At 38.3% G+C, this 15,148-nt stretch overlaps 1 protein-coding gene across 2 annotated transcripts in view; it reads right to left on the bottom strand.

Annotated features, from left to right (window-relative positions):
* Positions 1 to 1,233: 1,233 nt before the first annotated feature.
* The window catches only part of BLNK (B cell linker), a 78,995-nt gene continuing 65,080 nt past the window's right edge, over positions 1,234 to 15,148 (bottom strand). For both annotated transcript variants that reach the window (XM_069568178.1, XM_069568177.1), the window contains 8 exons: positions 14,674 to 14,701; positions 13,834 to 13,876; positions 12,644 to 12,731; positions 12,030 to 12,061; positions 6,099 to 6,175; positions 5,116 to 5,199; positions 4,048 to 4,203; positions 1,234 to 1,843 (listed from right to left, as the gene is read on the bottom strand). In XM_069568178.1, the coding sequence (XP_069424279.1) occupies positions 1,724 to 1,843; positions 4,048 to 4,203; positions 5,116 to 5,199; positions 6,099 to 6,175; positions 12,030 to 12,061; positions 12,644 to 12,731; positions 13,834 to 13,876; positions 14,674 to 14,701 (628 nt within the window). In that variant the 3' untranslated portion in view covers positions 1,234 to 1,723. The remainder of the gene's footprint in view (positions 1,844 to 4,047; positions 4,204 to 5,115; positions 5,200 to 6,098; positions 6,176 to 12,029; positions 12,062 to 12,643; positions 12,732 to 13,833; positions 13,877 to 14,673; positions 14,702 to 15,148) is intronic.

Raw genomic sequence — 15,148 nt, forward strand, 5'->3', positions numbered from 1 at the left:
AAAAAAGATACCTCAGTTTTATTGGAAGACATTGTAAAGTTGATCTGTTTCACCTAGTTTGGATTAATACAGATTTTATTTCAATTTTCATTTTTTAGAAACTTTGCTCTACATAGCTTTATCTCTCCATCCCCAATGCTATTATTGTCATAGATTATAGCTTTATAAATTGCGTGCCCATCAAGGCAGATTTATAATTATTACTTTCTGCATTTTTTTAAAATTAGAAGGGGAAAAAGTTACAAATAAAAATTACATAGTTTTTTTTTTTTTGTCCTTTATATTTACCTATGCTGGTGTTTGTATTTACATTTATCAGTTCTGTGTTTTCTTTGTGTAGAATTGCATTACTAAGTAGTATCCTTTAAACTTGAAGGACTTTTTTTGGACAGCAGATCTGCTAGCAATGTTTACCTGAAAATGTGCTAACTTCCTTTTTGAAAACTAGTTTTGCTGAATACAGAATCCTTGAGTGGCAATTTTTTCTATGCAGGACTTTGACTATGTCATCTCACTGCCATTTGGCTTCCATGGTTTCTGACAAGAAATCAGCTGTTCTTATTGAGAGCCCTTCATATGTGAAGAGTCACTTTGCTCTTGCTGCTTTTAGGATTCTCTGTCTTCCAGTAGTTTAATTATGATATTCCTGGTTTTTTTCCTTTTTTTTTTTTTTAACAGTTTATCCTACTTGAAGTTCATGAAGCTTTTGGGGTTGGTAGACTAATTTTTTTTTTAATCAAATTGGGGGAGTTTTTATTATTCAGATATTCTTTCTGATGCTTTTTCTTCTCTGCTTCGGAGTCTCACATTTTGAATACACTACTATGCTTGATAGCGTTCCAGAGGTCTCTAAGGCTCTGTTCATGTCTCTCTCTTTTTATCTTTCTCTTCCTTAGTATAGACAATGTTAATTGATTTATCTTTAAGCTCGTGGATTCTTTCTTCTGCCTGCTCAGATCTGTTGCTGAGCCCCTCTAGTGAATTTTTCATGTCAGTTATTTTACTTTTCAGCTCTATATAAAGTTATAGAATTAACTTGCAGAAAGTCTGTATCTGTATACATCTCTTGTTGGAATTTATATTAATCTTGAGCACTCAAAACGGGGAAGGGAATGGCAACCAACTCCAGTTTTCTTGCCTGGAGAATTCCACGGACAGACCATGAGGTCGTAGAGAGTCAGACACAGCTGAGCAACTAATGCACACACACACAAAAGAACCATTACATCCCCCTTATCTGTACTTATGAATATCATACATTATTATTTTATTTTATACATATTAAAATTTTAAACAGGACATAATTGTCAAGCACTGACAGTAGACACCCTAGTTACATTAGTGCACCAGGACTATTGTGGTGGCCTAAATTTTTAGCAGCTTTGTTTTATCCAAGAATATCATTTTCTTATTTTGGAAGTAAAGTGTTATTTTCTTACATGACCGAAAATACTTTACGCCTTTTTTTTTAATAGAGACATTTATTTGGAGAATATTGGTAGCATATTCTCAGCCTCACCAGATATTAACAATTTTTCAGTTCAGGTAATAGAACAAGTCCTTGTGAGTTTCTTATAAGGAAATCCACAGCTTCCTCATCTGTTTTATTATTGGATGATTCATAACCCAAAATATGAACTTTGGGGGCTTTTTCCTTAAAACTGGAAGTAGGGAAAATATCTGAAGCAATGATGTTGACTTCCTTTTAAAAATGTTTTTTAATTTATGGAACTTTAACTGCATATTTCAGTCTTGTGGAATCTTTTGTGTTATTCTGACTGTCAATAAGAACCAGGGGGCTGTGTTGATGATTCTTGATGATTTCAGCAACACTTCCAAAGTACTAGAACAAGAAAACGTAGATGAATTATACATTGGAACTTATATTAACCTTGAGCTCTACTCCTCCCGTATTCTCCCACTCTTTCAGGTTAGTCAAAGTTACTATTCCCAGCTGACATTTTATCCAAAAAAGACTAAATTAACAAAGGCCACAACCTTTGAGGTGTCAGACCCTGGCCAGTCAATAAGATTAAAAACACAACTGACATCCTCAATTAGTATAACTACTTAGAGAAATTACTTTGTTATGTTGTAATATTTTGTTTTTTATTTAGCATCAAGTATAAAACTGTCATACATTGAATTTGTCTATCTTTATAAAACATAGACTGTCTGTTATGTTGCATGTCTTAGATACAAGGATTGATGTAATAAATTAATCTTAGAATTTAGTGTCAAGAGAGTTATTTCCCAGATTAATTCATGCTTGTTTTTGTGTTCTTTTTTTTAACGAGAAAAACTTTATAAACCCTCATATATCCATTTTTGCTTTAGCTCCTAATAAATTTAGAGCTAAATTAGTGTCTGATTAATAATGGAATTTCATGCAAGGCTGTTACTATACATACTTATTTTTCTGTATATTAATTTCTGTTGTCTATTAGTTTTAATTTAAGGCTATCACAATTTTTTTCTGAAAAGTAATCAATGTTTTAAATGAAGGATATAATGAATGTAACACAGACCATGAAATGATATGCATCAATTATACAAAAGTGCTACAAGCTCACAATTATCAAATAAAGCCTTTTAGGGTCATTTTTTAAAAAGTGATAATTGTTTTGCAACACTGCTTTATAATTTAGCAATAATCATCAATTGATTTTTAGTTTTTCATATAAAGATAAACATCTAGAATAAAAAGTGTTTAAAAGCCTTCATTAATTATTTGGATAACTTCCAAACAGTATATATTAAATAAATATTCAGAATATTAGTCAGTTTTTCAAATGAAACACCAGTTGTTTTCTCGATAACTGGCTTCTGAATACTAGGTCAGGGAGGAGAGGTGAGAGACAGAGACTTCCAAGTACCTTTAGTCTTTATTTCTTACTTTCTCTTCAGTCATTTCCCCATCTTGTGCTTGCCAGTGAATTTTTTATGATACTCATAAAGACATTCATTCTGTTTGTTTTGCACAGCATATTGTTAAACTGAATGCAGTTGGAGGTTAAATTTATGGACTAACAAACTAAGAAATGAAATAGCACAACCTCTTTGCAGTGAATTCCAAATGAAAAAGTGTGTTCTGAACCCAGGAAATACGGGAGAGTGTTGCTATGCTTACACAAATAAGCATCTCACTCTGTCCTTATGCTCTTCTGAATATTTTTGAGTATTACTTTGTTGCAGTTTGGGGATTGAAATATTTGAAGTAGGGGGTTGACCTGAGTTGAAATATTTGAAGTAAGGAGTGGAGTTGAGGCCTTTTTGTAATATTTTTGTTATTTAGAATACTTTTAATATCCCATATTTAAGATATAAGCTTATACACATATTTCTGATTTAATTGAATAAAGAATTGAACATAACTTAGTTGCAGTTTCCCCTTAACACTCCTTTTTTCTGTCTACATTAATTCAGTGTATTTGAAATATTCACACATGGACTGAAAAACAATGTGTTTGATAACTCAAAATCCATGCTCAATAAAATAAAGCAAATATAGCATATCAAAGCAATAAAATACTCAATATATATCCACATAATGCTGAAACAGTTGCAAAAAGTTAATCATGTAGATAATTTTTCTACCCCAAAATACTCAAACACAAAGACAAACAGACTTTTTAAGATATCCACATGCTTAATATCATATAACCAAAGTTTTAAATTTTCAATTCAAATTTTCAGTATCTGTGACAAATAATATTTTTATTGTAGATCATTTAAGTAAACGTTTTAAAGGACTGTCATATTTCTAGATGCTAGTATAATAATATGTGTTTATTTTAATATCCATAGGCCAGATATCTGGGGAGTGGGGTGACACTCCGAGCTATTCATTCTGGGATAGGGATGAAAATTCTTTAACCCAAGAAGAATCATTGTTTACCAGAGTTTTCTAGCCGGACAAGGAAGTCTAAAGCCCCTCTAAGAGCTCAAAATTTATCTGAGAGTATTTCAGGACCACTAAAAAGGACAGCTCCTGCATCCACCTTTAAGCCTTTTACAGAAGTATTGGATTAGAGAGAAATTACTGACCTCTTCACCAGTTTTCTTTCGGCCCAAAGCATACTGTTTTGTTGCTTCAATAAATCGCACAGGGATATTATATACTCTCTTATTAAAAAATACAACTAATGTATATGGCTGTTTGGAATCATGGCCAGAGCTCTTCCGAATAAGAAATGATCCATCCTGTTTATTAAAAGAATAATTAAGATTAGTGTTAACTTGTATTTCCATAGGTTAAAAATCAGTTTATGAAAATACCTATATTATATTCAAAAGGTAATTATTTAGGTATATGATTTTTATTACTGATTAGAACTTGTTTTATTTTCTAAGAAAATACTTCAGTAAAATATATACTTATAGAAAACTCTGAATGAGGTCAGTGCTAGTTTTTGAGGCACTGAAGATACTAAGTTTATAGGATCTGGAAATGTGTGAAGGGACACATTAAGGTCAAATCTAAGGGGCACTCTTGAACTAGGAACCATGTTCACAAGTTACCTATGAATAAGAAAACATATCAGACAAATTCCATTCAAAAGCACTATAAGAAGAAAGAAGACACTGGGAACCAAAACATTTCAACTGATAGCACATGGAACTCTGCTCAGTGTTATGTGGCAGCCTGGATGGGAGGGGAGTTTATGAGAGAACGGATACATGTATATGTATCCATATTTGTATGGATATACACAACATTATTTGTTGATCAATTGTACCCCAATACAAAATAAAAAGTTTTAAAAAATGTAACATGGCATTCCAAATTTAATTAAATATCTTTTAAAATATTATAGAATCATAAATTCAAAAATTATGAACAAGAAGTGGACAAAAAACAGCAAGGAAAGATGCAATGAGTTGATTAAACTCAGGAAAGAAGTTGAAGAGAAAGCAAAACTATCTCAGAAATGAAGAAGAAATTATAAGGAGGGCGTGGTAACCCACTCCAGTATTCTTGCCTGGAGAATCCCCATGGACAGAGGAGCCTGGCAGTCCGTGGGGTTGCAGAGAGTCGGACAAGCACACATTATCAGGGTGACAACTGTGCCAATATAGGCTGAAGACAGAATATGAGATTTAAAACAGTCAGACCTTGTTTGATCTGTATAATGCCTCTTCAGCTGACTTTCGATCACAGGCACCAGCATACCACGGTTTACAATGAACATCCGCTTCCTGTGAATGAGAAGGCATCGGTAAGCATGAGATGGCACTTCAATGACACTGTAGTTTCTGCACTAGAAACAAAGTTTGTATCACCAGAAAGACCTAACTACATTTGGACCAGTAATCTGAAAATGAGTTTTATGCTTCTTTTGCTCAGCCTGGAGAATCCCAGGGATGGGGGAGCCTGGTGGGCTGCCATCTATGGGTCGCATAGAGTTGGACACGACTGAAGCGACTTAGCAGCAGCAGCAGCAGCAGCAGCAAGGATGACATAATTTTCCCATTTAGCCTTAGGGGCTGGACTTAATACTTGAACATAAAAACTAAGTTGTGCCAGATTCCTGAACCATTTATTCCTTTCTCCTAAATAAGTTACCATCTCGCTTTCTATTATAATCTTATTGTTGTTGCTACGTGGACTGTTCTGTAATTTACAAAGCATGTTTACAAATATTATCTTATTTGATTCTTACAACCACTTTGAAGGCAAGATAAATATCTGCCATCATCCTTATTTTAAATTTGAGAAAGCTTAGAGACTTGCCCTTTCTCTGTCTTTTTTTAAAACTGCTGTTTTATGTGTTTTAATATCATATGCCTCCACAGATCTATTCTGAGAAAATTACATAGTTTAAATAGAATCTATGTGAGAGGGAGAACAATAAAAACAGCACACGTCTTTGCTAGTTTTGAAGAAGCACCAATGGTTATTTACGGCATCCAGAACACAAATTAGAATACATGGAGTGAGGTCTTAACAATTGGGGGGGGGGAAATGTATTCTGTACCCATCAGCAAACAACAACTCACAAGCCAACTTAAAATAGAAGGTGTTCTCAAGTTTCACTTCCAAATCTCTCTTATAAGAAGGCATGCCCTTTCCTGCAGTTTATGAGTTCATTTCATACCTGTTCTGACAAACTAGAGTTAGATGAAAAGCTGGGTGGTGGGCCATCCATGGTTGGGCTTCCCCCTTCTGGAAATCCTGAAAAGGATTTGAAAAGTCAGTGGATCCTGTTATATCTTGATCAGTTACTATGCCTGTATGTTAGCACTGTGGTGGGTGCTGCAAGGAGCATACACACACTGAAAAATCACACACACCAAAAAATCCTTAAGAGTATTGCTTCTCAAAGTGTGGCCTGAGGACCCTGGGGATCCCCAAGATTCTTTCAGGGGATTTGCAAGGCCTTTTCTAAATACGTATCTCTGTGAAGCCCAATTTTCTTCGTATACTTCAACCAATAAAACATACTGTAACAGGTTGAATGTAGACGCAGATTTGAGAATTCGGCTGTCTCTGTTACTGCAGGCATTTAATAAATTTTAAAAGTGTAAAGCGACGCCACTCTTCTCACTAAATCTTTTTTTTTAAATATTTTCTCATAGAAATATGTTACTTATAAATGTAATAAGTTTAACATTTTTTAAAAGGGTTAATAAATTTTTTCAATGTCTTTTAATTAACACATTATTACTAGAAAGAAACACATAAACCATGGTTCTTTGGGTCTGCAGTGCTTTTGAGAGTGTTAGGATGGTCCTGAGGTCAAAATGATTGAGAACTGCTGCTTTAAGTACAAACTCCATCTAAATGGGGAGACATGAAATGGAGAAAATACTTGGCTGTATTCATTCATTCAAAAGCTTTGGGAATATACAGCTGTCAACAAAACAGCAAAATATCCCTCCCTCCTCGAGCTTAAACTTTAATGGAGTGAGATAGGCAATAAAGATAAAAGTAAACATACATATAATATTACAGAGTCATAATGGTATGAAGAATAGACAGGGGAGCGGCGGTGGGTAGCTTTGGGCAAGTAGTATGTTTATATAGACAAGTCAGGGAGACTTCACTGAGGTGACACCTGAGTAAGATCTGCAGTTGGAGAGGGAGCAGGCATGTGTATATCTCAGGGAAGGATGTTCCAGGTATAGGAAACAGTGAATGCAAGGGCCTGGCAAATTTGAGGAATAGAGAGGTAGCCACTGTGCCTGGGGAGCAGTGAGAAAAGCGGAGAAGAATAAGGAATGAAGTCAGACAGGAGGTGGGGAACGGGCAAGGTTTGTGGGACTCCTGGGACACTTAACATGACTTGAGCTTTAACAAGCATGGCATGGGAAGCTTTTGGAGGGTTTTGAACAGAATAGTAAAATTGTCTGCCTGTCTTTTAATAAGGTCACTCTGGCTCCAGGGCTGAAAATAGAGAGAAGGGGGTAAGAACAGAGAGAGGAGACCAGTTGTGTGTTGCAAACCCAGGCGGGAGATGACGGTGCCTTGAAGCAGATAGTATCAGTGGGAGTAGCAACAGTGATTGGATTCTGAACATATTGTGAAGGAACAGTTGGAAGGAGTGTGAGGAAAGCAAGCGAAGGGTCATGGATGACTCTAAGGTTTTGACCAGAGCAACGAGAGTTGTCCTTCCTTAGGAGGGAAAGTCACTTAGATGAGCCAAGCGCTTCAGATAAAATCCTGGATGTTCAAAGGTGAGAGCCACCATTGGTAACAGGAGGGAGCAGTGTGGCAGGCCCAGCAAGGTTAGGTATGAAGGAAGGCTGTCTTCTAACAGATGGGGACAATACTCCCAGATGGGAGCAACATAAGAGGTGGCCACATGCTTCTAAGGTACATAGTACAAGGTGGTACACATGGACATCACCAGATGGTCAACCCCGAAATCAGACTGATTATATTCTTTGCAGCCAAAGATGGAGAAGCTCTATACAGTCAACAAAAATAAGACCGGGAGCTGACTGTGGCTCACATCATGAACTCCTTATTACCAAGTTCAGACTCAAATTGAAGAAAGTAGGGAAAACCGCTAGACCAGGTATGACCTAAATCAAATTCCTTATGATTATACAGAGGAAGTGAGAAATAGATTTAAAGGCCTAGATGTGACAGATAGAGTGCCTGATGAACTATGGAATGAGGTTCGTGACATTGTACAGGAGACAGGGATCAAGACCATCCCCATAGAAAAGAAATGCAAAAAAGCACAATGGCTGTCTGGGGAGGCCTTACAAATAGCTGTGAAAAGAAGAGAGGTGAAAAGCAAAGGAGAAAAGGAAAGATGTAAGCATCTGAATGCAGAGTTCCAAAGAATAGCAAGAAGAGATAAGAAAGCCTTCTTCAGCGATCAATGCAAAGAAACAGAGGAAAAGAACAGAATGGGAAAGACTAGAGATCTCTTCAAGAAAATTAGAGATACCAAGGGAACATTTCATGCAAAGATGGGCTCAATAAAGGACAGAAACAGTATGGACCTAACAGAAGCAGAAAATATTAAGAAGAGGTGGCAAGAATACATGGAAGAACTGTACAAAAAAGATCTTCACAACCCAGATAATCATGATGATGTGATCACTCATCTAGAGCCAGACATCTTGGAATGTGAAGTCAAGTGGGCCTTAGAAAGCATCACTACGAACAAAGCTAGTGGAGGTGATGGAATTCCAGTTGAGCTGTTTCAAATCCTGAAAGATGATGCTGTGAAGGTGCTGCACTCAATATGCCAGCAAATTTGGAAAACTCAGCAGTGGCCACAGGATGGGAAAAGGTCAGTTTTCATTCCAATTCCAAAGAAATGCAATGCCAAAGAATGCTCAAACTACCACAGAATTGCACTCATCTCACACGCTAGTAAAGTAATGCTCAAAATTCTCCAAGCCAGGCTTCAGCAATGCGTGAACCGTGAACTCCCTGATGTTCAAGCTGTTTTTAGAAAAGGCAGAGGAACCAGAGATCAAACTGCCAACATCCGCTGGATCATGGAAAAAGCAAGAGAGTTCCAGAAAAACATCTATTTCTGCTTTATTGACTATGCCAAAGCCTTTGACTGTGTGGATCACAACAAACTGTGGAAAATTCTGAAAGAGATGGGAATACCAGACCACCTGACCTGCCTCTTGAGAAATCTGTATGCAGGTCAGGAAGCAACAGTTAGAAGTGGACATGGAACAACAGACTGGTTCCAAATAGGAAAAGGAGTACGTCAAGGCTGTATATTGTCACCCTGCTTATTTAACTTATATGCAGAGTACATCATGAGAAACGCTGGACTGGAAGAAACACAAGCTGAAATCAAGATTGCCAGGAGAAATATCAATAACCTCAGATATGCAGATGACACCACCCTTATGGCAGAAAGTGAAGAGGAGCTAAAAAGCCTCTTGATGAAAGTGAAAGAGGAGAGTGAAAAAGTTGGCTTAAAGCTCAACATTCAGAAAATGAAGATCATGGCATCTGGTCCCATCACTTCATGGGAAATAGATGGGGAAACAGTGGGAAAAGTGTCAGACTTTATTTTTGGGGGCTCCAAAATCACTGCAGATGGTGATTGCAGCCATGAAATTAAAAGACGCTTACTCCTTGGAAGAAAAGTTATGACCAACCGAGATAGCATATTGAAAAGCAGAGACATTACTTTGCCGACTAAGGTCCATCTAGTCAAGGTTTTGGTTTTTCCTGTGGTCATGTATGGATGTGAGAGTTGGACTGTGAAGAAGGCTGAGGGCCAAAGGATTGATGCTTTTGAACTGTGGTGTTGGAGAAGACTCTTGAGAGTCCCTTGGACTGTAAAGAGATCCAACCAGTCCATTCTGAAGGAGATCAACCCTGGGATTTCTTTGGAAGGAATGATGCTAAAGCTGAAACTGCAGTACTTTGGCCACCTCATGCGAAGAGTTGACTCACTGGAAAAGACTCTGATGCTGGGAGGGATTGGGGGCAGGAGGAGAAGGGGACGACAGGGGATGAGATGGTTGGATGGCATCACTGACTTGATGGACGTGAGTCTGAGTGAACTCCGGGAGCTGGTGATGGACAGGGAGGCCTGGTGTGCTGTGATTCATGGGGTCGCAAAGAGCCGGACACGACTGAGCGACTAAACTGAACTGAACTGAAGGGTTTCCACAGTTTGGGCAGCCGAGGGAGTTCAAGGCTGACATTTTCTGATCCCTGGATATGTGCTAGTCCTGTTCTGTTTTCCAAGTCTTAGCTCATTTTCCCCCTACATGTACCCTATGTAGGAGGAGCTCTCAGACCCTGTTTTATAGATAAGGTCTTACCTGGCCACTGCAGCCCTCACTGCCTCCATTCCTGTCTGTGCCCACCCCCTGCCTCTTTGCTTCATTTTTCTTTACCGTATGACTTATCTAGCTGTTTATGTTTCCTATCTCCTCCAGTAGAATAGAAGCTCCATAAGGGAGGGACTCATTTGTTTTGTTCACTGCTGTAGCCCCTGTGTCTAGAATCAGTTAAGTTCAGTTGCTCATCATGTCCGACTCTTTGCGACCCCATGAACTACAGCACGCCAGGCCTCCCTGTCCACCACCAACTCCCGGAGTTTACTCAAACTCATGTCAATTGAGTCGGTGATGCCATCCAACCATCTCCTCTGTTGTCCCCTTCTCCTCTCGCCTTCAGTCTTTCCCAGCATCAGGCTCTTTTCAAATGAGTCAGTTCTTCACATCAGGTGGCCAAAGAATTGGAGCTTCAGCTTCAGCATCAGTCCTTCCAGTGAATATTCAGGACTTAGTTCTTTTGGGATGGACTGGCGGGATCTCCTTGTAGTTCAAGGGACTGTCAAGAGTCTTCTCCAACACCACAGTTCAAATGCATCAATTCTTTGGCTCTCAGCTTTCTTTATAGTCCAACTCTCACATCCATACATGACCACTGGAAAAACCATAGCCTTGACTAGACGGACCTTTGTTGGCAAAGTAATGTCTCTGCTTTTCAATATGCTGTCTAGGTTGGCCATAACTTTTCTTCCAAGAAGCAAGTGTCTTTTAATTTCATGGTTGCATTTACCATCTACAGTGATTTGGGAGCCCCTCAAAATAAAGTCTGTCACTGTTTCCATTGTTTTCCCATCTATTTGCCATGAAGTGATGGGACCAGATGACATGATCTTAGTTTCCTGAATGTTGAGTGTCTAGAATAGTACCTGGCATATAGCAGATGGTTAATAAGTATTTGCCAATTGAAAGAATGACTTGGGTTAAAAAACAGTAAAGGGTATAATAAAACTTTACATAGTAAAAAAGAAAATTCTATAGCTACACCATTTCACTTTGTGTTCAGAGTTTTAGAAAAGTTATATTTTGTTTTATTTATTTAAGATGAATCAACATCCAGTTAAAACCTAGTAAACGGATTTATGTTTATTTAAACACATGTAAATTTTATATACAATAATTATATTCTTTATTTAAATGTATCAAATCTTGAATACTTTGGAATATTTTTCATGTTATCCATGTCAGGAAGGGTTTTGTTTTGTGTTTTCATTTTTTTCCCTAGATTAAGTAGAAAGCAAATCGAGGTTTGGGTAATTGTGTTCTGTGAGCCTGACTTCATATATTTTTAAGGTATTGTATTATTTGCCTTGGGAAAATTATTCAGATATTTGCTAAATCTTCTTTTCAGGGTACCTTTTATAGATACATTTTATAATAATTAAAAGGTATTTTAGATTTAATTTAAATATCATTTATTGAAGACCTTCTATGTATCAGGCACAACATGTTGTTTTACTTAATCATCTTATTTTGAAAAAAGTTATATTGTTGTTGTGAAAAAAATTAAATAAATGATGATCAGTAAAATACTCAATCAAAACTAAAAAGGAAAAAAGTAAGAATGATCCCAATTCTATTTACTTTTTGGAACAGCTCTATTAAATAAGTATTCTTGGCCCCATTTTACAGATGAGGAAACAAGCTGGAGAGAATACTCCACTGGAAGAGGCAGTATTTCCCTGGACCCCTGGGTAGAGACATGAAGAGCCAGCTCACACAATAGATATTGCTCTTCATGCCTTCATTGTACTTACTTGGCAGAGGTATGGGTTTTTGATGAACTGCCCTGAAAGGAAGAAATTCAGATTAATTAAAGGGCAATGCACATGATGAATAAGTTTCACTTTTTATTTGCACTGAAAATACTCTGAAGAGGTGCATCACAAAGGATCAACAGGAAGAACCAATAAACCATATCTAAAGACAGGAGAGGCACTACAGCCTTCAAGAGAAGTAAGATTATTCCCTTAATTTCTTTAAAAGATGGAGGGTTAGCTTGTGTTAGATTTTACTTCAGTCCAATAATTAACTGAAATATTAGTTAAGTCTCTGTGATTCTAAGCAGTTCTTTTAAAGTTGTTGCTTACTTAACATTTTTAAAAAATTTAATTGCAAAGCTGCTGCTGCTGCTGCTGCTAGGTCGCTTCAGTCATGTCCGACTCTTTGCGACCCCATGGACTGCAGCCTACCAGGCTCCTAGGTCCATGGGATTTTCCAGGCAAGAGTACTGGAGTGGGGTGCCATTGCCTTCTCCAACTGCAAAGCAATAAAATACTAAATCTTTACTGATCACTATAAGCGAGTGTTTCTGTGCAGTATGACAATACAGATGTTAAGGAAACTTATTTTCAAAGGAGAAGATTCTTACTTCTGGGCAGGAGGAGGAAACACCGGTGACTGCATATTTTCTTGTCTGTGACTAGATCCCCGGTGGCGTTCAGCAGGTATAGGTTTTTCTGCATTAAGGAAATGATTATATTAGGATTAGAAGGAAATGTCTGTCCCCATGCCCAAACCCAGTATCAACTGAGAAGAACTGAGTTTGGTCAAATGTCTTCCCGTGAGCAAGTCTTTCACCAAGAAGCTCTGAAGCCATGAAGTTTGCTCAGAGTTGTACTTACTTCCTGTAGAGGCTCACCCTAAGGCTTCACTGTCACTCCAAGCTCCCTGCTCAGCAGGCATGGAAGACTATAAAGAATGGAAGGATAGCAAGCCAAAAGCATCAGAGGAAAGGCAGAGGAAAGCAAGACAACAGGAGAGGAGTCTGGAGGAAAGATGTGGGAAATGATGGAAGAGACGCAGCAGAGCAATGAAAGCAGACAGGTGAGTCGTAACACACATTCAGAAAATGTCTACCATCCATCGTCAGAGACAGGTATGGCCGTGTTAACTCAGGAAATGGTAGCTTTTAACATCGAGTACCTTCAAGTGTGGCATTAGATGGGTACAAAGCTTTCATTTCTATGTAGTGTTTTAGGTCTTGAGATTATGAATGGTTCTTCTGGGTTTTTTTCCTCCCAGTATTTTTCAAATTCAAATTTTTTTTAAATGGGAAAGTTCTAATAGAAAGTATACATGGTTATGATAAAGGAAAGGAAGCTTTTGAAGGTGTACTAAGAAGATAGATATTTGAACTCAGGAAACATTATTTTGAAAACTTAGCACAAGAACTTGTTCAAACCAACAGATTTGTTAAAATTTCATTACTTAACTTACCCATTAATTCTGAGACATTGGAATGGTTCTAAATCAGTCTGCACACCTATGTGAGGTTGTGGTACAGTTTCTGGCAAGTCATATCTGTCTACAGACAGGCAGGTTTGGGGCATGTCGACTGTGGCCTACTGCACAGATGTAGCTTGGCAAGCCCAGGTCCTGATCAGCTTTGCTACTCACTACTCATGGCAAAGTAAAGACTGTTCTGTTTAAAAATTGAGCTTTATGTTTACAATTGCCTTATAAATAATGAAAGAAATTTAGAAATATATTTGTATACAAATTTTTAATCAAAATAACTTGTAGAGGACATGCTCTTCCATAAAAGTAATATAGATTTACCTTCGCAAACACTTGAGGCATTCTGTTGAGAGGCAACTGGAGTCTATTTAAAAAAAAAAAAAGGTAAGGATCTTCAATACAGTGGTACGTGGAAATAAAAGTCAAAACAATAATATTAAAATAAATACTAGAGAGAATATTTCTTTGATGCATGGCTTTTCTTTCAATGACAAGAGCAACCATTAAAAACACATAGTCCCCAGCTCAACCTTTGCATCAGCTGACAATGGACCAGCAGTGTGTCATGGAAGGAGCAGTGTCACTTTGGTGTGGGGTCTCCCCAGTCTGTCAGCAGTTCTGGAAGAAGGCATGGCCCCCCAGCAGCTGCTGGGCAGTAGCGCCTGTGCAGTGGAAATCTGGCTTCTGGCTTAGGTCTCAGAACCCCACCGTCTTGGTGTTTGTGGTTGTAAATGTCAGGCTACAGTGTAGATACTAGGTCAGGATGGGCTTCCTTAAATAGTGGGCTGGCTCAGGTTCCCCACGTTCTGGCCAGAATATGAGTGTAGTCAGGACTGTGTGCCTGATGTACAGTTGTCAGTCATTAGCTCCCAGGCCAGCAGGTGGGGAGCAGACCCAGGGCTTCCCAAGGGGAAGGCAGAGGTCACAAGAGGCAGGGAGCCTGGCCCCTGCAGCCACTTAGTGAAGCCACAGGCTTCCTGGAGGATGGGACCCTCCCATCTTCCCTGCCTAACTGAGGATTCCAAGATTCTCTTGGACTATCCAGGCAGCAATAAGATTGCTGTGTTCCTCTTAGCTGAAAGCACTGTCAACTTTAAATAAATGGATAAGAATGAACAACACAGGAAATATGAAGCACATTTAAATACACAATTAACTTACTGTCTTCAGTGGCATAGCTGTTTTCTTCCTGGGGGATAGAAAGAGATTGACTTTGTTAAAACACAGCAGAGATAAAGAGGAGCTGACAACTTATCATTTTACTCTCAAATATAAACTAGAATAATGAAAGTGATACAAGTGTCTAAGAAGATGATCCATGAAGGGCAGAGAAGGGCAGAAACAGGATTCAGTCATGATCTTCTGAACCTCAGATAGCGTCCGCTGACAGATGGCCAAGGGGTTAATGGGGATAAACAGGAGAGCCAGTTACCAGGGAGTCAAGATAACTGAGCTCTTGCTCTAGTTCTGCAACGAATTACTCTGTGACCTCAGGCCTCTCTCTTGGCTGTGAGGGTCAGTCTGAGCTTTAGTTTCCTCATCTGTAATGTAAGGACCACAAATAGTATTTTCAAAGGTGCATGGAGATCCCTCCCTTCCCCCAACAGCACCCCAGGGCTACTGTCTGGGGCAGGAG

This window comes from Ovis canadensis, chromosome 22, assembly GCF_042477335.2.
Source record: "Ovis canadensis isolate MfBH-ARS-UI-01 breed Bighorn chromosome 22, ARS-UI_OviCan_v2, whole genome shotgun sequence".
Lineage (NCBI taxonomy): Eukaryota > Metazoa > Chordata > Mammalia > Artiodactyla > Bovidae > Ovis > Ovis canadensis.